The sequence below is a fragment of the Arachis ipaensis genome, chromosome B5 (genome assembly GCF_059453495.1).
Source record: "Arachis ipaensis isolate K30076 ecotype BB chromosome B5, ASM5945349v1, whole genome shotgun sequence".
Taxonomy (NCBI): Eukaryota; Viridiplantae; Streptophyta; class Magnoliopsida; order Fabales; family Fabaceae; genus Arachis; species Arachis ipaensis.
The window spans coordinates 23,560,895-23,588,875 of NC_142440.1; the positions used below are offsets into that span (position 1 = coordinate 23,560,895).

Below are 27,981 nucleotides of genomic sequence, written 5' to 3' on the forward strand. Positions count from 1 at the left end.
CCCTGATGGGCCCTCCGACTTGCCGGCGTCCTTCTCTCCGGCATTCTCATCATCACTAGCATCAAAAAAGGTCTTCATCAGGTTCTCAAGACCAGTCACGGTAGCAGACATTTCCACTGCGATAAACAACAAGAACGTTAGCCGTCAAACCGACAAACATAAAAAGCAAGAAACATATGCAAACAAGAAAAGAAACTCACGAATATAGCTCCGGCCGGCCTCCCGTTCACCCATGAGAAGGTGGGGGTTCACGGGATTCTTTTCAAAGATAGCAAGAAGAACGTCCGCTATCTGTTTATCTACAGCCGACAACCTCTTGTACGACACTTTCACAAAAGGATTCGACCCCGCGCCAAAGCTCCAGTAAGTCTGGATAAGGCGCTCCCCCTCTAACGACAACCAGAAGGGATGGCGACCCTTGACGGGACGAACCTTGAAATACTTATCTTTGAAACCATGGTAGGAATCCTCAAAAAGGCTAAAAATCTTCCTACCCTGGGCAGCACGGAAAGAAAGAAACCCTTTTCTTGCTTTCCCCTGTTTGGAGGGGTTGGTAAGGTTGAAATAAAAGAGAAAAACGTCCACCGACGCCGGTAGCTCCAAGTACTCGCACACCATCTCGAAGCAGCGGATCGAAGCCTAGCTGTTCGGATGAAGTTGAGACGGACAGACGGATATCCGGTTCAGCAGCGCCATTTGAAAATCGGAGAACGGTATCCGAACACCGACTTGTGTGAACATGGACTTGTAAAACCAAATCCAATCGGGGACGCGAGGAGAATGAAAATTGAGCTCATAAATACGCTCACGAGGAAGCGGGACAATGGCCTCGTAGTTGGCCTCCTCGTCAGTACCCCCACACAGGTAACCGGCTTGCCGGAACTCCGTCAATTCCTCCAAGTCCATCTGGTTGGGTGAACTCCTTATATCGTCAGTCACCCAAGCATACGGGTCATAAGCCGCAGCGGATCCGGAAGACCGGGAGACAACGCGAGGCATACCTACAGCGGGGTACCACTCCGTTAGTCTATGAGGTCGGGAGCCCGAAAAAACTCAGAAACTACGCCTTTCCAACTCAATCATGACCAGATACGGCTAAAAACTACGCCTACCTCACAAACCACCCAAAAAAGCCTATCCTGGAATGGTACCCCTTTCCTAACCCACCTATCCCAACACTGGAAAAACCTCTTAACAAAAATAAAACCAGCCATGCAGTAGATGCAAACAACAAATCACACAACAACAGAGCATAACGCAGATACCAGAAGAAAGAAACCAGAAGATTACCTGGAGCGATGAAGGAAATCTGGGCTGGAAGTTGAAGCAGGAAGGAGTTCGCACAATCTGGAATGAAAGCTTTGGATGCTAGGGAGAAAAAGGGGATGGAAATAGTGAGAGTGGGAGGTGGATAGGGAAAAAACTGTTTAAAAACCACCCCCAAAAGCGCGAAAGGAAGCAGGGGCAAGATTGTCTTTGCGCACGGGTTTTTCAAATCATTATGAGCATTAAATGCCCAGCGCGGAGAACGAAACGGCAACAGATGCCATAGCAGATCAAGAGACGCGCGCAAGAGACGCGTCCCTCCCACGATCACCCGACCCGACGACAACGCACGAGTGTGAACGTCACGCGCCACCGATGGCCCCCACGACCATCGCTGACGCGTCGGGGGCACTGTTACGGCCTGGCCCAAACTCGCGCGGGTCGACCCGACCCGAGTTCTCGCCGGCCATATAATACGTCCTCCACCCGACCCGGACACGCGTCCCGTACGGCTTGCACACAGCCGAATGACATCGCCCTTGAGGGCATGGGCGTGGCCATTGAAGGGGCCCACTACTGACATGTATATAAGGGGGAGACTGGCTCTCCCCCCAAGGTACGTCACATTCTTACACCACCTCCTCTCCGCCTGCACATATTCTGACAAGAGCGTCGGAGTGTCTTTGCAGGTGGCACCCCCCTCTCCGTGTAAAGTGCTCGGGACTTCGCCCGCTCGGGACCAGGAAACCACGACCAGACGAGCCCCTCCACCATCCGAAACGTTGACCTCAGGGTCTTAACCCGAACCGTCCGGTACACGACCTACCGAACAATATATATATATATAAAAGAAACAATTAAATGAAAATTTAGGAAACTGTTGAATTATTAATATTTTGGAATTAAATTATTAGTATTAATATTTAGTTTAATTATTAATATTTAATTGTATTTATATACATGCATGCTAGTTACTAAGTTAGCATTAGTCTAATAAATTAGTTACTATTATTCGGGAATTGTTAATTTTTAGTAGTGAATTAGTAATTGTTATTAATTTACTAATAGTTTGTTATATTTTTGTAGAGTTCACAAAATTTGACATGTAATTACTTACTGTCTTTGGATCGTTATAATCATGTTGTGAAGGAGTATTTACGGTTAACTGGTTTTTATAATGTCTCCCAAATTGAAATAGTTCAATGCCAGAAATCACTGGTAAATGCTTTAGTCGAGAAGTGGCACCCAGACACACACACGTTTCACCTTCCAGTTGGTGAGTGTGCTGTGACACTGGAAGATGTGGCTTTGATTCTTAGTCTTCCGACAAACGGTCTTCTAGTGACAGGAGTGACTATGAGTAGTCACGAAGCCTTAGAGTGGGAGTGTTTGCACCAGTTTGGGGTTGCACCAAAAAAGTCAGAATGTAGAGGAAGCTGCATAAAATTGACGTGGCTTCAGGATTTAAAAGAATGTTTACAGTGCGTTGATGAAGACAGTATTCAGAGTTACATGAAGTGTCACATTATGTTGTTATTTGGTACGATCTTGTTTGGAGACAAGTCAGGGACAGTAGTTCACTAGAAGTTTCTGCCTTTGTTTCGTGATTTTGTTAGTATTGGATAGTATAGTTGGGGATCGGCATGCTTTGCACACCTGTACAGGTCGTTATGCAGGGCTTCTCGTTTTGATTGCAAGAAAACCACTAACACTTCTGCTAGCTTGGACTCCGTCTACCACATCTTGCGCCAGTTCCTAGGGAACCCCGCAATTTTCTGCTTGCAAACAGGTAACATTATCGACTTACATTGTACATTCATATTTAGGGATCAATTATGTTAATGAAATAAATTACCTTAGGTGGCGTAACTAGGACCGTGGAGGTGGACGCTATAGATATCTTAGTCTTGCTCACTTTAAGAAGTCATTTGATGATCTTCAGGAAGGCTAGGTTTGTTTTTATTAAAGGAGTATTTATATTTATTTTAGTGTAATTATTATTTGCATTGTAATCATTTATTTCTTTTATTGTGTGCAGTTTGTGTGGCAGGCCTATGCCATTGATCGCATTGAGCCGGACATAATTCCTGCAGAAATCTACATTGTCTCAATCGTGTGGAGCGCTACGGTGCCATTGGTATCATTTGAATGCATTGAGTGGCATGCAACTAATCGATTTAGGTGACAGTTCAGTTTCATTTAGGGAGTTCCTCATCAGGAACGGAGTTTGGATAAGGCATATAGGGAAGTCTTGACTGGTCCTAAGAATCTTGGCTAGGTCACAGCCATGACTCATTCATTTTGGGTGATGCAGTGGACAAATATGTATAATCACATTCTTACTGAGAATCCCGTGCCTCAACAGCATCTCTTAGAGATTTACATGCATTGGTATCGTACAAAATATGGCAACCACTTGAATTTTTTGGATCTTGTGGTGTAAGAGAATGATGAGGGTAATCCTTATGACACATGGCCTCAAACCATATGGGCAAAGTTTCGTACGATACTTTCCAACCTCCAAATATTTTTTTCACTGACTTTTGCTTAGCCAACTATGCTTTTCAATAGCTGATGGTGTAATTAAACTTCGACTGCACTTCCGCAATAATTGATTTCACATTTATGGAGGGGTCAGCCTCAACCAACGGCTTTATTGCTTTTGCAATTGTATTCAAATCCAGTTTCGAATGATCCTGAGAAATGGTGGCTCTGGTACAAGTGTGACTTCTATTATACCTCCTTATAACCTAACAGTACTTTCTTTGGATCATGCTAATCCTGATAAGCCAATCACAACCTGACTCATACTGTGTACACTTTGCATAAAATGTCAACGGCTCCGACTTATACACACGATAGTCTACACCTCTTCGGATAGTATAATCCTTCATCGCCATAATAACAGCTTCTCTGGAACTGAATTCCATTCCCACGGCAAACTCACCATCTGCCACCATAGGAATTTCTACAACGACAATAGCCATACCATAAATATTTAATAAACGGTCCACTTTAATAAGTGAGATTAAAAGTAAATCTTTCTATAACTTATAAATCAATCATACAAAAAATTAAATACTAACATAAATAAATATTCTTAGTCAAAGAAATATTTACAGTATTAATTTATATTTTAATACTCATATAAAAAATCAATACTCACTACATCATATTAATATAAAAAATGTTTACATCAAGTCATTATCTCAATTTTAACTGAATGAAAACATAATCATATACATCAATACTAATTAATATTAGGACAACTATCATTTAACTAAATCAATAACTAACTAAATAATTATTATCTTACATTTAACCATTTTAACACTTAAACAAATGATAATTAAGTATATTTTTGTTTGCCAAGCACCTGCATTCATATATTCAGGAAACTCCAGAGCATGCATGGCTTCCAAATCCAAAACTCGCATGAAAGATGGCTCCTCAAACAGATTTTTATTTGCCAATGCATTTGCCACATCTGTCACATTTGCCCCCATAGTGTCGTCACCTTGCTCTTCATCTCCGTCTGGACCAAAAACTTCGTAATTGTTCTCAAACTCTTCTTCATTATCATTATTGTAATCTTCCCATTCAATATTTCGGCCGGCTTCAGATTGTTCAAATTCAATATACAACTCAATGAACAGCATCTGAGCGCGACTTTCAATATATATTGAAAACATCTCCTGCATGCTCGCTTCATCAGTTATATATTTGGCTTGAAATTGAACGAATCCACCAAATACCGGTATAGGATACCTGTGTAAAATACATGATATTTTTCTTGACATTTCATAATCTATCTTCTCACAAATCACACCTTTTAATTCTTCGAATGAGATTGTGAATGGAATAACAATATCTAACGAATTTTCACAAATAAATGTCATTCCTTCAGATGTTTGTAACAAAATCTGACCAAAATAATATATTTTCAATAAGACTTTGTCATCTATGTTTCTCCCTCACATGAATATAAACTTCACTGTCAATTTTTTTGCACTCAAACAAAATAATAGAGATACAAGTGTGTAGAAGAGCTCAGGAAAGAAGAAGAAGAGCACAAAAAAGAAGAGATTTGGAATCTTGTTACACACACAGTTATTATATATATATATATATATATATATATATATATATATATATATATATATATATATATATATATATACATCACAAATCATACCCACTGATTTGTGACTGTCCGTTGAGATCATACATTTTATAATCAAATCGGACGGTCCGATTTGATTGTTTTCAATTAAAAAAAAATAAACCCTGCTGAAATTGAATAGTCCGATTTTCATGGCCAAATTTTAAAAATTTTTCCTCCACACAAATTAGACCATTCGATTTATGACCCTAATTTTAGTAACAAAGAAATCGAACAGTTTAATTTTTTTATGCCAATGTTCAGATAAAGCTGTTCTACATTCCTGTATAGCACCCCACAACTTTATAACTAGACACAATACATACCCAATTTTAATATTAAAATAAATGAGCCAAAATAATATATATTTAAAAAAAACAAGAGACAAAAATAATAACGATGGAGAGAGAGAGAGAGAGAGTGTGTGTGAGGGAGAAAACACTGAGTGGAGTAGAACTAGGAATTTGCAGAAACGAGATAATAGAATTTAGAACCGAGAAGAGTATCAACGTTTGGAAAACGTGTCTTTTTCCGTTTTTGTCAACAATCTGCCGAATGATATTTCGAAGAAGGAATTATTTCAATATTTCCATTGAATAGGACGAATCAATGACATCTATCTGGCTCGGAAGCAGAAAAATGAAATTGTGTATATGTTTGCGTTTATACGATATACTACAAAAGGAGGAGCGATGAAGGCCATAACTGAAATGCATCATACAAGAATAAGGGGAAAGATAATATATGTAGGTGAAGCTAAGTACAGAAGGGCTATGGGAGAGGAGAACACTGGGGTACATAAGGGCGACCTTGCAAGGATTGAGGTGGAGAGCAGGCAACTTCAGAAGGGTGAAAGTTCTACAAGACTGGAAGAAGCAAAGAAGATAAAACCCGCCAAGGACAGCCAAGGTAATGGTTGGACGAAGAAGGTTGAAGTGCCAGTAGCAAAAGAGAATTTCGATTGGCTGTTGAGGAGTTTAGTAGGCGGAACCACAAGACCCATTGACTTCAAATCATTACGGAGAGCCATAGTTAAGAACTTTCCTCAGGTTGTTGAAGTCAGGGAGCTTGGAGCGTACAAAGCTCTACTAATGTTTGATTCTGTGAAGAATGCAGAGGTAGCGTTTACCTTCAAAATGAATAGCTTCTTACAATTCTTTTACGGTGTATAGAGATGGGAGGAATCTGAACGTATTGAGACTAGGAGAGTTTGGTTAGAATGTCATTGAGTGCCTTTACATGTTTGGTCAGTGGAGACGTTCCACACGATAGGAAGCTTATGGGGAGAAGTAGTCAAGTGTGATGATGTGACGAAGTCTGCCTTATCCTTCAGTGTTGGTTGCGTGTTAATTGATACATGTGTCTTTGATGTGATCAAGGAATGGATCCATATCACAGTAGGGACTAGTGGATTCGATGTATTCGTGAAGGAAATAGGAAGGGAAATATATGGAGATGAATGCTTTTTGGAAGACGCAAGCATAAAGGCAATATGTGTGACCAATAGCACACCTGCCGGAGATATGGGGTCGACGGCGGCGGTTTGGGATCCGACCGTTGACCTAATCAGGACACGAGCTAATGACGGTGGTGAAAATAAGGGCAATATGGTCTTAACTGACATTTTTTTTGAATGAATGCAATCAAGATAATTTAATGGCCTTGAAGAGGCAAGGGCTAATAGATCCATTTAAAATTAATAGGTGTAATGAAAACGCTGATTTTAGGAGATCTGATGATTATTTAGAGGGTGAATCTGAGAGAACTGTTACACATATATGCTTTGGAAAAATATGTGGGGCCAAATATCTAGGGACAAGACATTAACGTGGATTTGTGATGGATGTTAACTCACAAAAGAGGGAGGCCCACAAGATAGTGTCCAACAAAGCTAGTCTTCAATTAGAAAATCCAACTCGGTGGAGTCCAGACGCAACAGCTACGCAGACTCCAGGGAGACCTGGGTGGGTTTTACCTACAACAAGAATGTGGACATGAGGCTGGGCGGGTCGGTTGCATGCGAGCGGGTCCGGATCTGGGAAGGGGCATCGTGGCTTAATCAGGGAAGCACTCTGCGAGGAATGCTGCACGATGTCTTCTTCAGTGCATGGGATGGACAACCAGGACGTGCGAGATACAGGTTGCTCGCTTCCCTGCGCGTTGAGGAGAGGTGATCATTGTAGGTCTGGCGGGGAAGCAGAGGAACGGAGCAATGGTCCGGCACAATGCAACGGCAAGGGAGTGAGCACAGTGGCACGAAAAACGAGGGGTGACCTTGATGACAAACTGGAAGTGGAGGGGTTTGTTGATGAACCAAGAAGCTGAGCTGAAGATGGAAATCAACACATGCTGGTTCAAGACAATGATGGCAAGGTGAGCGGTTTGGAAGGGATAGAAGGGGAAGATGAAGGTCTAGGTCAGGACGATGTGAATGCACGGGCTACGGAGGATGCTGGACCTGAGGCAGAAATTGAAAGCGCAATACCAGAGTCTGATCAGAGAGATACGCAGGCAGGACAGATAGTAGAAAATAAGGAATCATGGAAGTTAGCAGTGGAGTCAGGTGCGGTTTTTCATGACGATGAAGAAGATATTATGGCGATTCTACAGAGTCAAAATAAAGCTATCACAGCAAAAAGAAAGCTGGCAAAACAAAAGGAGAAAGCGAGGAGGAGTAGGCCCAAATAACATAACAAGGTGTGTAGTAATTCTTTTAAATGATTTATAGTTGTTGGAATGTTAGAGGCTTAGGAGGGTATGGAAAGTTGAGTATGGTGAAAGAGTTGAAAAAAAAAGTATAGGTTGAATATGATAGGTCTGATTGAAACTAAGAGGGAGGTGGTGACCAAGTTTGATGTAGCACGCTTGTGGGGGTGTGATACGGTGTGTTGGGACTTTGTGGAATCAGTTGGTGCCTCTGGCGGTTTATTGTTAATATGGGATAATTATTATTTAAACGTTCGAACTGCTATAAAGGGGATGGTTGGCTGTGCGTTGAAGATGTGCTGACAAAAAATAATTTTAAATGTGCTTTTTGCTTGGTGTGTGGTGCACATATTCGGAGTGAGAAACTGGTAATGTGGGAGGAGTTAAGCTACATTGTGGGTCTATGTCAGGTTCCGTTCTGTTTCATGGGAGACTTTAACGAAGTACTACGATTGGAAGAAAGAAAAGGCGCTATTAGTTTACCGGCATCTGCGGAGGATTTCAAGGAATGGGTGCAGGACTTACAGCTAGTAGATTTACCGTTATCTGATCGGAAATTCACTTGGTTTCGAGGTTGATCTTGTAGCCGCATTGATAGGATCTTGGTCAGTTTGGAGTGGCTTGAGGAGTTCTCGGATACTCGTTTGAAAGGAGGACCGAGAGGCCTGTCAGATCATTGCCCATTGATTTTAGAAGATTCTATAATTTGTGTGGGGCCGAGACCTTTTTGTAGCTTGGATTCTTGGTTTACGCATGAAGGGTTTTTGAAGCTGGTAAAGGATGAGTGGAAGAACTTGGGAGATGATATGTTCACAAACAAGCTTAAGGCGTTGACAGTATCGCTAAGTAGATGGCATAAGGATAATTTTGGGAACATGGACTACAGGATAAAGAAGTTTGAGGAAGAGATTTAGAAAATTGATGATATGGTTAATGCTGGTAGTTATGACGGAACAATGGAGGCTAGATGAAAGGCTCTGGTGTCTTGTTGTGCGAAGTGGTATGTCAGAAAAGAGATTCATTAGAAGCAATTGTCCCGATCCCAACATGCTAGAGATGTGGATAAGAACACTAGATACTTCCATAACCTAGCGTCGGCTAGAAGGAGGAACAACAGAATTGATTCTCTGGTGATTAACGGAAGATTGGTTCGGAATTAAGTTAGAATAAAGACTGCAATTTTGGGTTTTTATAAAGAACTGTATAGGCAGGAGTATGTTCCGCTGATTGGAATCCGTGATGGGCTGGTTAAGCAGATTAATGACGAAGAGGCAGCAGCACTAGAGGAAATGCCATCAACTGTGGAAGTACGAGAGGCGGTTTGGGATTGTGAGTCCAGTAAAGCACCAGGTAGTGATGGTTATAATATGAACTTCATAAAGAAATGTTGGGATGAGCTTGGTCAGGAGTTTACTGCAGCTGTGTTGGGCTTTTTCCAGAATGCAAAGCTACCAATAGATGCTAATATTACTTGGGTGGCGTTAGCTCCAAAATTTATGGGAGCCAAGGAAATCAAGGACTTAAGACCGATTAGTATGGTTGGCTGTGTGTACAAGGTGATATCCAAAGTGCTGGTAAGAAGAATGCGACTAGTGATGCCACATCTAGTGGGAGAGACTCAGTCTGTGTTTGTAAAGGGCCGGAAAATACATGATGGAGCCCTCATTGCTTGTGAGATGGTCCAATGGCTAAAGCTGCGAAAGAAGAAGGCGGCAATTGTGAAGTTAGATTTTCATAAAGCCTACAACAGAGTGAGATGGAGTTTTGTGGATATAGTACTACAGAAGATGGGTTTTGGTCTTAGATGGAGGGCGTGGGTGAAGGAATGTGTGACTACAGCGTCTATGTCAGTGTTGATCAATGGGTCACCATCCAAGCCGTTCAAGATGGAGAGAGGACTCAGACAAGGAGATCCACTATCTCCTTTTCTGTTTGTTCTTGTTGTTAACGTTCTGCACAGGATAGTGGGAGATGCGGTAAGAAATGGTCGAATCTCTCCACTACTGGTGGGTAGGGACAATATAGAATTGTCGCATCTACAATTTGCAGATGACACAATCTTATTTTGTCCACTGGAAACGGAGACGCTTGTGAATTATAAGAGGCTCCTGCAGTGCTTTGAATTAATGTCTGGCCTGAGTATCAACTTTGAGAAGTCGAGCCTAATTCCAGTTAACTGTGAGAAGGAATGGGTGATGAATATGTGTGGTCTATTGGAATGTGCCGAAGCGGTGCTACCTCTCAGGTACCTAGGAATTTCTCTTTGCGCTAACCCTCGGTTGGTGAAGAGTTGGAAACTAATCATAGACAAGGTGGAAGACAAGCTGAGCTTATGGAAAGCTCGATCTCTCAACAAAGCTAGTAAGTTGGTCCTCATAAAATCTATTCTCAATAGCCTGCCGATTTACTACTTAAGCTTGTATAAGATGCCAAAGGCGGTTGCAGAAAAGATAATTGGACTGCAGAGAAGGTTCTTATGGAGTAAAGAAGATGGAAATAGCGGGATACCACTGGTGAAGTGGGAGGTAGTTCAAGCTCCGAAAAAATAGGTGGTTTGGGGGTGGGAGATGCTTTAATTAGAAATGCGTCGCTTCTATTCAAGTGGTGGTGGCGCTTCTCAAAGGAGGACTGCCCGCTTTGGAAGAAAGTTGTATGCTCCTGTAATCAGTTGGACCCAACTATAATGTTGTCAAACCAACCTTTGCCATCAAGAGGAGGCCCATGGAAAGATATCTGTCAGCTTAATATTAAAGAGCAGCAGATAAGAGATATGATGATCAGTGGCTTATCCATGGAGGTGAGAAACGGCAGAAGAACTCGTTTTTGGGAGGATGCTTGGATACAAGGCGGCTCGTTGAAAGATTGTTTTCCGAGACTCTTCTCATTTTCAAATCAACAAGGATCCGTAATAGGAGACTGTGGGTTTTGGGATGGGTTAGAGTGGGTGTGGAACTTCCAGTGAAGGAGAGAACTCTTCCAATGGGAGTTAGAGTTGCTCAATCAACTTCACGACTGGCTACGGGTTGTAAGATTGTCAGTTGATAGAGAGGATTCAGTTATATGGAAATTTGACAAAAAAGGTGTTTTTTCTACTAATTTGTTTGTACAGGTGCTGCAGAATGAGACCCTCTCAGAGGACATCACGAGTTACAGCTTCACTAGTTCCATCTGGAGAGGCTGTGTTCCTCCAAGAGTTAAACTATTTGCATGGTTTGTATTAGTTGGCAGGGTCAATACGAAGGAGAGGCTGACTAGACTTGGCATTATTAATCATAATGACAATATATGTGTGTTGTGTAAAAAGGACATAGAATTAGTGCACCATTTATTTTTTGCTTGTGAGTTTACATGGCAGGTGTGGTGTGCTTGGTTGACGTGTGCTGATAGAGCATGGACCATTTCAGGGACCGGTAAAGAGTTCTTTGAGAGTTGGACTTGAATTCCAGGTGGCAAGTCTGAGTAAAGGAAATGGCTGACAGGATTCTGCGCGATTGCTTGGAACATTTGGTTGGAGCGGAACAGCAGAGTGTTTCAGAGCGTGGAGACAAGTGTTGAAGGAGTAAAGATTAGGTCATTCTTGAGTTACAGGGAATGATTTGGAGTTGATCCATTTTGTTGTTGATGACAATGTCGGAGATGACAACAGATCAGAACTTTTTATTTATAGTTATGTCTTGTATTTTGTTGTGTTGTCTTCTTTTTACTCCATTTTATTGTGTTGAGCTCCATTTGTTCAAAAAAAATTATATTTTTTTAGTTAAAGAGACACAAATCTTTAGACATGACATATTGATGATTATGACAAGGAAGATTTTATTGCAATAATTGTGAAGCATTAAAAAATAAAGAGAAAAGTATTATGATAGCGCTATTAAGTTAATGCATGCAAGAAACAATTTTGTTAAAAGAAAGAGCGCGCCAACTGTTCAGGATTTTTTAATAAGAAAACAAGTGTTCACACAGAAGATAGAAAGCTCCATGCCACTGTTTGTCGTGGTCGTGGACCACGTGAAATGGCAACGACAAAATAATTAAATAACAGAAAACAAAATAAAATACCGTTTTAACAAGAAAAATACATAAAAGAAAAAAAAAAGACAGCAGGTAGAATTCGATGACTCATTGCTTGCGTGTCCAAACTCCAAACTCTAGAATCTTCTCTTCTATCTCCAGATTCAATTAATCATCGATTGACGTGATAAGATGCCTTATTATTTCATTGCAAATTATTCTGGTTCTATTTTCTGTTCCACTTTTAACCAAATAATTTCTGTACTATGATCAAACATCACATGTATTATTATATTATTTACAACGCATGGCAGGACTAATTATTTCTAGGAGAAACTTTTTTCATACACAAAATTGATTTAAACATTAATTCGAAGGAACTAATAATTAAATTAAATGTTCATGCAACTTGAACGAACACCTGTTATTAATTCATCATTTCATCTACTGTTTTATTAAATTATTCTTTGTTTTTTTTACGGTACTATTTGTTTGGCACAATTTATGAGTTATGAAAAATGTAAACATAAAATTTGAGTAGTAGTATATGTAAAGGGAGATTCTATGGTACTGTCTGTCAAAATCATCATGAGATGTAGTCTGTATGTGGCATGATTTTAAAGAGACGCGTGTATGGTATGGCTGGTTAAAAGGAGTGTGCATAATAGAATACCGTTACAGGTTTTTTTTTCCTTTCTTTTTTTCGTTTTTGATGTGTTTAATTAAGTGTTAATCAAAATTTGTTGAAATATATACGGATTTTTATATGATTGATAGTGAGAATTTGTTGATATGTAGATGAATATATCATATATGGCACACTATAATTAATAAGAGATATTTTGCAGTATAATTAATATATAACACGGTAATTAAAAATTCTAAATTTAAAATTTAAATAAAATATTAACAAATATTTTAATTGGATAATTAAATTAAGAAAAAGATTCAAAATGATATTATTAAAATACGTTAGTATAATCATTTTAAGATATTAGTAACCGCATGTTTAAATAATATTAATATCTCATTCAATTTAAATAATAACAAAATATATTAATTTTTATTTTTTAAATTGGTCTAAATTAAATTATTAATATTTTTTTATTATTTTGACAAATTATATTTGTATGCTTATAAAAATTATATTTTTATATTCTTAAATACTCATATCTCGTTTACAGTATAAATAACATATTACGGGTGCACCTATTTTATTTATTTAAAATTTATGTCTTATCTTATTTACATTGTAAATGAAATATACTCATAATTAATTCATTTACTTTGTAAACAAAATAATTAATAAAATATAAATTCGTAAATTATATCCAAATTATCTATATCAGTAACTAAAATATTTAAATTATTTATTTAAAAGAATCTGTTATTAAATTTTTATTACTACTTTATAATTACAAATTATTAATTCAATATTCATGTCACCAAATAATCGATTTATTTATTTAAATTTTTGTATTAATTAACTGTAAAATAGATAACATTTAATCCACAACTAATCATACTGAATAAAAATAAATAAAAAATAATAATTTTTTTTTTTACGATATGTCTAAATGACATTTTTTTATTCATTTTTATTTACTATAATTAGTTGTCGATTGAATGTTATCTACTTAACGATCAATTAGTACAAAATTTAAATAAATAAATCGATTATTTGGTGACATGAATATTAAATTAATAATTTATAATTATGAAGTAGTAATAAAAAATTAATAATAAATTTTTTTAAATAAATAATTTAAAACGTTTCGGTTACTGATATAGATAATTTGGATATAATTTACGAATTTATATTCTATTATTTATTTTATTTACAATGTAAATAAATTAATTATGAGTATATTTTGTTTATAAGATATAAATTTTAAACTGTAAATCAGATATGAGTATTTAAAAATAAAAAAATATAATTTTTATAGGCATACATATAAATATAATTTGTTAAAATAATAAAAAATATTAATAATTTAATTTGGACCAATTTAAAAATTTAATATATTTTATTATTATTTAAATTAAATGAGATATTAATATTATTTAAACATGCAGTTACTAATATTTTAAAACGGTTACACTATCGTATTTTAATAGTATCATTTTGAATTTTTTCTTAATGCAACTATCCAATTAAAATATTTGTTAATATTTTATTAAAATTTTAAATTAAGAATTTTTAATTACCGTGTTATATATTAATTATACTGCAAAATATCTCTTATTAATTATAGTGTGCCATATATGATATATCCATCTACGTATCAACAAATTCTCACTATTAATCATATAAAAATCCTATATGTTTCAATAAATTTGCATTAACACTTAATTAAACACATAAAAAACGGAACATCAAAAATGGAAAAACTAAAAAAAAAAAACCGTAACAGTATTCTATTACTCTTACTCTCTTTAGCAAGCCATACCATACACGCGTTACTTAGAGATGATGCCACATACAGACCACATTCTATAGTGATTTTGGCAGACAGCACCACAGAATCTCCCATATGTAAATGTAAATGGCATATTTGGATTTGCAGCATTTGGTCGGCGTATCTACTGTCTCGTCGTTTGGTCCACCACTCATCAGTCACCTTCACCACGCTGCTAAATTATTACTTCTATGTAAATGTTACTAATATAGTTATATATAAAGAAAAATACTTAAATTCGTTCCGAAAGATTGTTTATGTTTTAAATTAGTTTTTTAAATATTAAATCAATTATATTAGTCATTAAAAAATAAAATATATGCTAAATTAGTCTTTTCATTAATTAAATAATAATATATTATATTAAATATTATGTAACATAATATATAATATAAAAAAATTTAAATGTTTTAGATATATAAGTATTTCAATAATCTTAATTGGTGATTTAAATTATAAAAAATATATGATATATATTAATTAAAATTAATGATAAAGATTACTAAAATACTGGTATTGAGAGTATAGTTGAAAACTTTTCTATTATATGTTAATGTTATGTATCACAATCTCATCAACTCATAAATTTATTTAGAGCCAAATAAATTTTTAAAAATATTCAGTAAATCATTTTTATTCTTAAAATTTTAAAAATTAATTAAATTAGTCTTTATATATTTTTTTTTATTTTTCTTTCATAATAGTAAAACTTTTTATATTTCTTAATCTTACTAATTTTAATATAATGTTTTACAATTTAATAAGCAAAATTCTCTTCACAAAAAATAATAATTAAATTATTACAAAATTAGTTTTTATTTTTAAATTTTAGTTTTTGTTGTATTGAAATTTTTATTTAAATAATTTTATCAAATTATTATTAGTTATATACTAAAAATTTTAATTTTTTAGATCTCAATAAATAAATATAATAATTCTTTTAAAACTTTGATCTTTTAGATTTTTTTTTAAATTTTTAAATTTTGTTTTTTCTTAATTTATGTGATAGAAGTCTAGAAGTTAATGATTGAAAAATCAATTTACAAAATTACTTGTTCAACCTTAATATCTTAGTGAAGGTTTTTTTTTAATATTAAAACTATTTAGTTAGCACAATTTGTCTCTATTTTCTTTCTATTGTCAGTTTTTTTTATCTTTTTCATTTAAAAATTTCTTTGTTAAAAAGAATTTTAAACTATAACAAATATAGAAAAACAAAAATAAACAACTAGTAATAAATTAGACTAAATCCTGAGTGAAATCCAAAAGAATAAAATTTAAAAAATCTAAAACATTAAAATTTTTAGTATATAATTAATAATAACTTGATAAAATTATTTAAATGAAAAAATTCACTAATAAAAACTAAAATTTGAAAATATAAAATATAAAAATACAAATAAAAAATGATTTTGTAATAATTTAATTATGTCTACTATTTTATGTGAGGTATAAAAATAGATTAAAATTAGTAGAGTTAAGAACTATAAAAAGATTAATATTATGAATAAATAAGAGAAATTTATATAAGGAGTGATTTATTCAAATTTTTAAAATTTAGGGACAAAAATGACTTACATTGTATATATTCAGAGACTAATTTGGCTTTGAATAAAGTTATGACATGCCAGACGATACCTTGCATCAGTGGCAGATTCAGAAATTTTATAAGAGGGGGGCCAAATTAAATACAAAATAAATTAAAATATAACATAACAAAAAATTAACAAAATATCATTTATAGTATATAGGTCAAAATTAATAATTATATTATATAGAAATTAACATTCAACTACATACTTTAAGATTTTGGTATTTTTAAATTTGTTCTGCGATATTTCATATAACTAAAATTATCAATTATATAATTTGCTAAAGATTTATCTTTTATCTTGTTTTAAAGTCTTGTTTTAATAATTTTTATTGTTTAAAAAGTTTATTAAATTATTACTATTGCCATAGAAAGAGTCAAAATAAATTTTTTTTTATAGTTATTACTTTTTTACATTAATACAAACCCATAATTTTTAATAACTTTTTTATACGTTTTTTATTTTTTTAAACTTATTTGTTAATTGCTACTAATATATTATAATACACATTATAATTTATACATATTAAATCATTAACATGTAAATTTTTTTAGTGTGTTAGTTTACTAAAATATATTTAACCTATAATAATAATAATAATAATAATAAACTAATAATATTAATTTTTAAAAAAAAATTAGGAGGACCATGGCCACCTTAGATCCCCCCATAAATCCGCCATTGCCTTGCATGTCACGTGTCGCTGACATGACACATCAACCAATCATCTTATGACACGTGTCATTAACTTACCATGCCATCATGTCACGTGCCACTTAACATGACACATCATTATCTGAATGATAGAATGACCGATTTAACTTATGTTATATCTTTTAGGGATTAATATGACTAATTTAATCTTTCCAAGACCAATTCAAAAAGTAAGTGATCTTTCAAGAATGAATTTGAGTACTAACCCTAAGACACATTTTAAATCATAAAAGTAATAACATTGTAGAAAAGAAATGCTAGACAATTAAGTTTTTTTTTAACCGAGTCCAACTAAGAGCCCGTTTGAGAAGTAGCAGAAGACTTTTTTTGACTTTTGGATTATGAAAAGTTACAATCTGCGTGTTTGGCACTATTTTAGAAAAAGCTTTTAACTTCTCGAAAAGTTAATTTACAGCTTTTCAAAGGAGTAGAAATATATGACTTCTCTACTTCTCGATAAGTCATTCTATCACTTCCTTAAAAAAAAATTAATTTCAAAACAAAAAAATCTATTTTCCTTCTTGACTCTGTGAAAAATACTGACCCTTCTTCAGTGTCAAAATTAAGAAATTTTGATGTTACTATTAAAAAATTTTGGCATTATTTTTTACGTAAAGAAAAAGAAGTTTTTACGCATATGTTTGTGAGTAAATTTTGTTGAATTTGGACTAACTTAATTAAATTTGGTTGATGACAATACTAAAATGGTAGCCAGACTCATTGTAGAGAATGGATTGCTTTCTTTTTTTTCATTTTTTATTTTAAATTCTTTTCTTTTTGTTTGACTGATCCACATTATTTGAAAAGGTTACGAATTGTTTTTTTTTTTATTGTCTTTTGGGGCAACACCATTTTAATGTGTCAAATATTGATCCTTTTCGTGGTCTGGTCCAGGAATAAGGGCCCAAATGAACTATGAGCTGGAAAACGAATTTCACTGTTCAAAAGATCTGATGTACCAAAAAATAATAATAATAATAATAATAATAATAATAATAAAGAGACCAAGTTGTATAGCTGGGTCATCGTCTAAAACAGGACGGCCAACATCATAATTTCAAAAAGTATTCTAGACAGTACATAAACATAGGGGTGCACAGACCCGGCCCGGCTCGAAGGTCCGGCCCGATTCCGAACACTTTTGGGGCTAATTTGGTGTGATTTCATCGGGTTTAAGGCCGGGTAAGGGTCTCAAAAATAGACCCGGTCATTATTTCGGGTCGGGTTCGGGCCATAGCTCGGGTCACCCGAAGTCGGCCCGGTGATCCGGTCATCATACACAATTAATATTTTGTGTTATTAGTGATGGATCATGACTATTCTTATGTGGAATTTAAGTATTGTAAATCTTAATATTTTGTGTTATTAGTCATTATAAAACTATAAGTTAATGTTTTATGTTTAGAATGCATAAGACTTTAGACTAATGCATAATATTGTGTTATTTGTATTGATTTAAATATTTGGTATTATTAGACAATATTAGTATTGATTGTGGTTATACTTTAGTATTGATTGTGGTTATGCTTTAATTTTGAAGAATGGTTGGTTCTTGTTATATTTTTCTAAGTGAATTTTACCATGTTAAATAATGGTTGGAGTCTTGAAAATTTGGATATTTTTACATGCTAGCTTACAAAAAGGTATCAACGTAATGTAATGTTAGCGGCCCGGTTTTTACCCGGTTTCACCCGGTTTTTACCCGGTATAATTGTGGCCCGAAAGTGTATTGGTTTCATCGGGTCTAGGGCCGGGTTCGAGTTTAATAAATAGACCCGGTGTATATTTCGGGCCGGGTCTGGGTCACATCAAACCCGGCTTCACCCGGCACATGTGCACCCCTACATAAACATAAAAAATAATTTATAATAGTAAAGTTGGTGGAGTGGTTAGCTTACTCATATATTTAAATAAGAGGAGTGTTATGGGGACAGCATTTTTGTTAAATTTTGGTCAACACTTAACCATCAAAAAGAAATTGAATGATTCTACATTATTAGATGCAATCTCACACCATTAAAAATATTATTGATGGCTAATTGATGGCTAAAAACTCCAAAATCTGCTGGTCCCCTAGATTTTTTCTTTAAATAAATGTATCGAATTTGAATCTCACTTAGTGTATCCAATAATCTATTAGTGATCGATTTAATAATCATTATTTTGTCCTTTAATTTTTTAAAGATGACATGAGAATTTTTTTGATTCTGCTATTCCAAATTAGAATTATTATTTCTTCCTTAACCAAAAAAAAAAAAGAATTATTATTTCTTCTAAAACTAGTAATTTTTTGTCGCTAAGTGATTCTAGGAAAAACCCACCTCCGTTCATGTTAGTTCCTAATAATGATTAATATTCTTAACAATTAACCATTATAGGTATTATAATAGTAGAATTAATAATATTAAATTAGTAAAAGTCATGGGTGATGAGACTATCTTGTGTTTGTATCATGTCATGTGTACCGAGCCTTAAAATAATAAAAAACCAGAAAAATACCAGAATCTCAGCTTTGTGAAAGCAATGTACAATTTATATAATAATTAACACCATAATAATATGATTTTTTTTTTCCAGCGACTGATCTGATGATGAGACAAGTTGCATGAATAGTACTACTAGAAACGTAAGCTTTAAGATAAAGATAAATCGATCGGCGATAATTAATGCAGAAAAATATAAACATAAATTTGTGTATGCACAGGTTCATGGGGAAGCACTCTAGTATAAAATAGCTCCACTGGATGGAAAACAATATTTTATATAATAAATAAATCAATGCATGCTGCTTCTAATTAAATATAAATTAAATTTTGGCGTAATTTGCTTCTACTTTTCATTTTGTGGTAATGTTCTAGATTACAAGCTAATAAGTTTGAATCAGGGATGCTCAATCATCACTACAAATAGAAAAATGGCACAGTGCATACTCTATATATATAAAGCTCATATAAGTCAAAAGTACGCCATTAAATTGTTATAGGTATTTAGTTTAATTAGTAAATAGTTATAAAATGGCTGAATTTATATTCTAGTAGTTTTTTTTTTAAATAAAAACTGATTTGTTAGGAGATTAAAACGATAATTGAGTGAGTAGTCAATAAGATGATACGTGTAAAGAAAAATGGTATTTGAGTAAAAACAAAGAGGAGAAAAAGAAATTTAAATATTATTGTTTAATTGTTTGTTAAAAACTGTTATTTCTAATTTCTTTACTATTTCAAATTGTTTTACCTAAACAAAGAGTATTGCACTAAAGACAAAAGACATAATGATTGTACATGAATTTGATATATCACTAAAACTTGAAAAACAACAAAACATAAATTCAAACTATTTAAAACTATCTTATTTAATATTCATTAATTATTATTAAAATAATTATATAACTTTAAATATAATAAATATATAAAAATTATTAATATCATACGCATAAAATTATAAATATTATATTATATAACGTAATTTTAAATATTATCTTTTTAGTATTAGCGTTAATATATGTTATTTAAGACAAAAAAAAGTTAAAATTGTACCGGCATATTTTTAAGTTTATACGGATAATACTAATTAATAAAGTATTTAATATTTAACTTGGGACAGTTAGGGATAAAGTAGAGTTTGAATTTAATTCTAATTCTACTCTACAAGTTGAGAATATGTTGATTTTAGTCCTACCCATTCTTAATCTGTAGATATTCGATTTTACCTACATGTGGATTAGTAAAAAGATGCTATATTATTATATAATTTAAATTAAAAATTCAACATAAACAAGACAATCATTCCACAAACAACATAAACATTAAATGTTCAATAATTTTATATGGGACATGACGAGCATAACACTAAACGAAACACACGAACATGACGATCACGTCGCTGAACATGAGCACGGGCATGGAATGCCGATGAGGGGAGTAGCCGGAGAAGGGAGAGTCGGAGCAAGGAGCACGAATTTTCGACAACGAGACGTAGAGAGATTGAGATGAGGGATTGATGTATCATTATTTTATGATATATTTTGGACTGAATTGAGTGGGTTTTGTCAAATATTCTCACACCTATTCATGTAAATTGCATGTTTTTAAGTTTTCTTTCTGATTTTGTGCTATGATTGAAAACTTGCTTCCTAGGCCTTAAAACTGTTAATTTTTAATTCTCTTTTATTACCATTCGATGCCGTGATGTGTTTGTTAAGTGTTTTCAGGTTTACAGGGCATGAATGGCCTAAAGGATGAAGATGGATCATTTTAAAGTGGAAGGAACACAAGAAATCGAAGACTTTAGAGCGAGGAGCGACGCGCACGCATGGATGACGCGTACGCGCGACCAAGAGCGTCGTTCAGCGACGCGTACGCGTGACAGAGCGTCATATGCTGCACTTAACAGAACTCGCTGGGAGCGATTTCTGGGCTGATTTAGACCCAGATCCAAGCCCGAAAATACAGACTAGAGGCAGAAATAGAGCTGAGACTAAGGACTTCACTTTCCACTTTTAGTTTTTGATTAGTTTTGAATTTTAGAGAGAGAAATACTACTTCTCTTAGGGTTTATGACATTCTTAGTTTTGCTTTGGAATTAGATCTAGAGAAAGCTGCTACTACCTTCAATTGGAGTCATTGTTTTTACAGTTTTCTTCTCTATTACTCTATTACTTTTGCTTTTCCATTTAATTGTTTGAATTCATGTTTGGATCTTGTTATTTTGAATTTATTAATGCATTAAATTATTTTTACATTTAATTTTAGTACTTGTTTGATTATGCTTAATTATTGTTCGTGCCATTTTTTATTTAATTAATTTTTCACAATTATCATGTCTTTTATTTACTCCTATTATATTTTTATGAAAATGGCATTCATGTTAATAGAGTAGACATTTTAATTTGGCTTAGGGGTTGATTAATTGGGATTCCTTGAATTGTGATACTTAAGTATTATCTGTATTTAGACATTGCTGGCTAACTCAATTTTCACAAATTCTAGTCCTTCCCCACAAAGTGACTAGGACTTGTGAGTTAGAGTTAGTGAAGCCACTTGACTTTCCTTCACTTGTTAGAGGATAACTAAGTGGAAGCAATGAACATTTACGATTCTACTTGGGAAAGACAACAAAAATAGAAACTCCAATTCTCTCCCCTGACTCAGGCCTTTCATTTCAAATACATAACACATCTTTGTTATTATTTATTGCTTTAATTCCTAGCCATTTATTTTTCTGTTCTCAATCTCAAAAATAACCAGAAAAATCCTAACCAATAATTTGCATCTTGTGTCAACTCTTTAGGAAATGATTTGAGATTTTGCTCTTAGTTATTTAATTTTAATTGTGACACAAATTAAATTAATAGTAAAAATTTTATCAGTTAAGACTGTACTTGCAATGCTATTTTTATCAACAATTCTTAACTAGTATTTTTTCATCTATCATGAATTAAGACCGACTATTGGATAGAAATGATTTGAGTGAAGAGATTAGAATTTGTGTTATAACTAGACAATTATATATCACTAAATACAATTAATTTTTATATAAATAAAATATTAAATTACTAAATGATAACTTTATCTCAGTTATTAAAATTATTTTACACTAAAATAAAAGTCCTTGGTTTAATACCCCATTCTATTCTATTCACACTCAAATTCAATTGGATTGAATATCCGCAAATACTTGACCAAAAAAAAAAAAAAAAAAAAATCCGCAAATAAGATATATGTTGTCATCTCTAATACCCGAAACAACATTATTATGTCTTCCTTTGCCATTTGCATTTCATCGTACAGAGTACACCCACTAATACATGGAATAAAGAAATAAAATATACATAAATGATAAATGTTAGGAGGTCCATATTGTTGATAGAAAATAAAAGTTGACTAATATTAATTCAAATATAAAATAAATACAAAGAAAAGAATATTAATCACTTTGTCTAAATGAATAAAGTATTCCCACTAAAAACGGTAGTAGTATATTTACTATTTTTCTTTAAATTCTAGATTTACATAAAGGATCCACCGATCCAGGTGGTAAGAAACTAATAAATAATAATGCTACAATAAATGGTCCCCACAAAAAATATTCTGATCAACAGAGAAATGTAATTTAAATATAAGAATAAATGGCCCAAGCTGCTGCTTCTTTTTTATTTTTTTTTGGACTTTACCAAGCTCCTTTCTTAATGAGCTTGAGAAAATAGGCAAAACCAATTTCATCCAAACCCAAACCCAAAAATGCCACCAAGTAAAAAAAAAAAAAAGATACCTATAATTCATAATTATTATTATTATTCCCTTAGGGACATCTGACATTTCTTCCAGGTCCACCATAATAAAAGTAATTCCCCCAAACCCTATTGATTCCTCCTTGAATGTCATAGCAATTAGGGTGGTCAGCAAGAACCTTGAGATTTGACAAAGGAACCAAATTGTTATCCCAATCCACAACTTGCATGTTCCTAAAGTATGAGGCTTTTCCAAAACCTTCCCCAGCAAAGTGACCACTTCCCATTTGTGTTGAAGTGTGATACCCTGATTGCCTTGAATTCACAATTTCACCCCCAAATTGCACCATGCTTCCATGATTTCTTAGGTGTGTGAACAACACTGCTGGCCAGTACCCCACTAAGATCCCTGATCCAAATTCCAGCCACCAGTTCCCATGCTTTGGATCCTACAAACACACCCAATATTTCAAATTTCACATTCATTTATTTATAAGTTCTACTGTTCAAGAATAAAGTCTCTAGATAAATGTTCAAGATTATTTCTGAATGTAAAGAGAGTATATTACATGTTTTACATCACTCCAAAATAATACTTTTAGATAGTTTATAAGTGTGATTCCACCTAATCTCAATTCTAATATAATTGATAATACAGCTATCATAATAATCTTTGTTAATGTTATTTTAATAGAATGTTAGAGCCAATCGTATTTCGTATACTATAAGCTAGGTCTTCTATATATATACTCTTGAGTGTTATACATTGCTTAAAAATACGGTAAGCATATGGCATTTATGAGTGCTATTTTGATACCATCAATGACGGATCTCTTTTCGTTTTAGTTTAATTTAATTTGTGACATGGCAAAGATGGACATAATTATGAAGAGCAACATGTTAGCCAGGTTGGCCAGTGAAATAATGGGTCAAAAAGAGGAGAAAGAAATAAAGATGGTGAATGTATTCACATTGGGATTTTGTTAAATTATGATGGTGTGAGTTCAGAATTAGAAACTCTTTGGTGGCCAAGAAAAAAAAGAAAAGAAGAGAATCTTGAAAAGAAGCAGAGCATAAGGGAGCTTACAGTTCATTATTCGAATTCTACAGTGCATGCGTGTAATGTCCCAAAGTGTTAAAGTGAGTAAAGTAGTTCATGTTACTATGATGGGTCACCGTTCAAAAGTTTGTGAACTATGGATTTCGTTCTCTAAATCTGAGTTATTCTATGCAACAATGTAAGTTTCAAGAATGTAAACATACTTACCATAAAATAATACGAGTATATAATAATACATTAACTCTATCGGTTGTTTTCCACAAAAGATATTATATTACGAATAAATATTTAAATTAATTTTTAAAAAATTTAGATTGAATATTTTAATAATCTTTTTTTTTATAATATTTTGTACGAATTGAATTGTTTTATAATAAATTTTTTAGAAAATTATTTATTCAAAAATGATGGAAGAACTAATCTATTTGACTGGAGTAATTTTTGTTGATTTCAAAAGTATTAATAATTTATTGAGGACTAAATATATAATTTAAAAATTTTTTGAAGATTATTTAAATATTTACTTGTATATTATATATAAATTTCCTTTAGTTCTAGTACTTAATGGTTTCGCCTTGTTGGTCCTTAATAAAAAACACAAAACTCAATGGGGTTGCGAGACTTCCAACATAGTGGAAAGCCCACCATTGACCATGTTTTTTTTTTCTTCTACTAATTTTGATTAGCTTCATTTAGCTTTTGACCATGAATTTTGGTTTCGACTTCGGAGACTTTAAAGGAACACTTTGGCGGGACCCTTATGAGGTGAACCTAAATTGGTTGTTAGATTTTCAATTTTTCAACTCAGCTTGTCTTATTCTCATTAAAGCTTAAGATTAATCCAATCCAGTAAAGGCATAAACACTTAATCCGTTTTATATGACTTGTGCGACAAAGTATAACTTTTCCAATCAAGAGTTAAAAAAATACCAAAGAAACTTGTAAATGTGAAAAAATGTTACCTTCCAAATGAGGAGGCTAATATCAAATTGGCCTCCGTGATATGAAGAAGTTGGAGAGATTGCAGCTCCAATTGCAATTCTATTGTTGGTTTGAACAAATCCTGAGCATAGTAAATTGTAGCATCCTGTTGCTTGATATGCATCACTCTGCTTAATAATAAAATATTCTTAGTTGTTACACTTCAAAGTCAAGTAAGGATCAAAATATACTTTACTTACTTACCGTCCAATAAGTAAAGAATCTAGGGTAACTGTCCCCGTATAGCTCCGGACTGACCTGCATCAAAATTAATTCAAATTAGGGATAATTGTATAACATAAACCAAATATTGAGTAAAAAAATTTATTTTAAATTTTTGAGTTGGTGACAATTTTAATATCAATATTTATTTTAAATTTTGGAAGTAACAAATTAATACAAATTAATCACTAGAAAATATTTAAAAAATATTAAGGATAAATAAAAGTTTTACACTTAAAATAATTAAAAAAAATGAAAATGAGAGGTAGGTAGGTGGTGGATATGGTAACTACAATTTTAAATGCTAACAAAAATAGAATGAATTACATTTTAGAAAACAAAAAAATAAAGAGAGAATTTACTGATTACATGCCTGCCAACCAGCTTCAATGGTGTTGAGATCATTGCCAAAAGAACCAGAGATGACCCACATTTGTGACAAGCTGAATTCATATTGGTTTGTCACTCTTGGTGCCCACACATTTATACTTGCTTTCGCTCCATAATATTCTTCTCCACTTACATACCCAACTGCATGCTATTCACAACAAAATTTTATGCAATTCTTACTCACTTATTATTCCATCTTGACACTATTAATTAAAGTATATACTTTTATTAACACTAAGCTCAGATTCATAGTAAAGAAGACAATGGCTATTGATCCGGAAAAAAGAAACAAAATAAAAAAGAAGAAACTCTAACTACCATAGTACCATGTGCTTCCTTTACAATACAAGTTTCTAATTGTTTTGCTTATTTGATACTCTACTTCCTTTGAAAAGATGAAGAAAGAAGAAGTTGATACCTCATGTCCATTGCTGTTAGTGTCCCTTCTAACACGGCTTCTTAATTTTCTTCCAAAAGTGGAAACAGAACTTGCCCTCAGTATATCTTCTTGTGTTGTTCTTCTTATTGGGATTGTACCTTCTGGACAATATTCTCCAGACATGCTCCATACTTGAAACTCTTCACTCCTTTCCTCAACTTCATGCTTATATCCTTCAGGCCTTTCAGGAGGATCCTACACATGCAACCAAACCTTCTTCAAATTATTCTACCTTATTTACTTAATTTCACGTAAATAGAGTAAATACCTTTTTTGGTCTCTGACTATTTGTCTTTATAAAAAATAAAATGTCTTTTTACAATTCAAAAATTCTTAATCAGTCTTAACCATTTAGATAACTGGTCTATACGGCTTCTGTAAACGATGACTTGATGATGTGTCAAAGGTTGCTTAGATTGATAACAAATTGTAAAAAGACGCAGCACAAATAATCAAGACAAAAAAGGAAGGACATATACTCTAAAATTTCAACCGTATAACTAATAATAATTACCAATGGCTTCTGTCCTTTCAATTGAGGATGATCAAAAGCTGGTTGTTGATGAGTTACAACACAGTCTATTATATCACCATCTGGACTCTTCACAAGAAACAAAAAACAATAACAATAAGAGAAAAGAAAAGAAAAAAAAAAACAGAGTATAGAAAAACAGGGGATGAAACAGGGGAAGTGGGAAAAAGCATGAAACTTTGAGAAACCTGAATTGTCTTAACAGCAGGCTTATTGATCTTTTGAAGATGATTTCTTATGAAATTGAACTTTTTCAACTCTTCTTGCGGCCGAAGTGTTTGATTGGCAACTGGGTCATTACCATTACCAACTTCTGTGGACGGCGGCGATGACGACGAGGACGATAAAACAGGACAAACCAAAGAAACAAGAAGAAGAAAATGTACAATGATTGGGAAGCTCAAACACCAGCTAAAATCCATGCTTGAGAAGCTTCGTTTTGTTCTTGTTTTCATATTTGTGTTCATTTGTTTGCATTGGCTTTGTCTTCTTCTCCTCCTCCTTCTTCTTCTTCCCCTTCTTCTTCTATGGACAAGACAAGATAGCTGTGTGTTCCAACACATGGTGAGTATTCGAAGCAAGTTTTAATTACTAATTCACCATTCTCAATGCCTTGGAAGCAAAGAATAATAGCAACAAAGTTTCTTTTATTCTCTCTCTTTGGAGGGTAGTGATTATGAGCTTGAATTGAATGGGTTTGGAGGTTTTATTACTCACAATTTGTAGTTGAACTCCCAAAGCTCTAGGATTGAATAAAATACTACTCTGTAGAGAGGGGGTTTTGGGTTTGCGTTTTGTTTTCAAGTTTTGGCCATGTGGGTTTGAGACTACTTATATAAATGCATGAATAGTGATGAAATCACGCTAATTTTTTAAACTTTAGAAGAAGGATAGTGCATAAGTGGTGCATCAATCATAATTTCTTTAAAATAATAATTATATTTCCTCAAAATTAATTTTATTGAAGTACGAATATGCATTTTGCTTCTGCATGAAAATTTGTATTCATAATATTGAAAAAAATATTATAAAAAGTGATATTACTACATTATTTTTTCTAAAAAAAGGTTGATAAAATTAAACTATAATATATCTTTTATATTAATTGAATTATGTTTAAAAGATAATATTATATTTAAATCTGTTTTTAGCGCCATTATAAATATTATTATCTTTGGTCCTTATAATTTTGTTTTTTATTTTCTGAGTCTTACAAAT

At 33.4% G+C, this 27,981-nt stretch overlaps 1 protein-coding gene across 1 annotated transcript; it reads right to left on the reverse strand.

Annotated features, from left to right (window-relative positions):
* Window positions 1–22,864: 22,864 nt before the first annotated feature.
* On the reverse strand, window positions 22,865–27,571 carry LOC107643326 (protein neprosin). The gene is made up of 7 exons (XM_016346937.3): window positions 26,952–27,571; window positions 26,746–26,832; window positions 26,211–26,426; window positions 25,776–25,940; window positions 25,385–25,438; window positions 25,162–25,308; window positions 22,865–23,588 (listed from the first exon to the last, which is right to left on the reverse strand). The coding sequence occupies exons 1-7, from the start codon at window positions 27,324–27,326 to the stop codon at window positions 23,211–23,213; spliced, it is 1,422 nt and encodes a 473-aa protein (XP_016202423.1). The 5' UTR covers window positions 27,327–27,571; the 3' UTR covers window positions 22,865–23,210.
* Window positions 27,572–27,981: the final 410 nt, after the last annotated feature.

What these genes read in the sequence shown, in the direction of transcription:
- LOC107643326 (XM_016346937.3), bottom strand. Translation starts at nt 27,326, where the DNA reads ATGTGTTGGAACACACAGCTATCTTGTCTTGTCCATAGAAGAAGAAGG. An exon ending in CTGCTGTTAAGACAATTCAG is followed by an intron (nt 26,833 to 26,951) that starts GTTTCTCAAAGT and finishes TTTCTTGTGAAG; the next exon opens with AGTCCAGATGGTGATATAAT. An exon ending in CTAACAGCAATGGACATGAG is followed by an intron (nt 25,941 to 26,210) that starts GTATCAACTTCT and finishes TGTTGTGAATAG; the next exon opens with CATGCAGTTGGGTATGTAAG.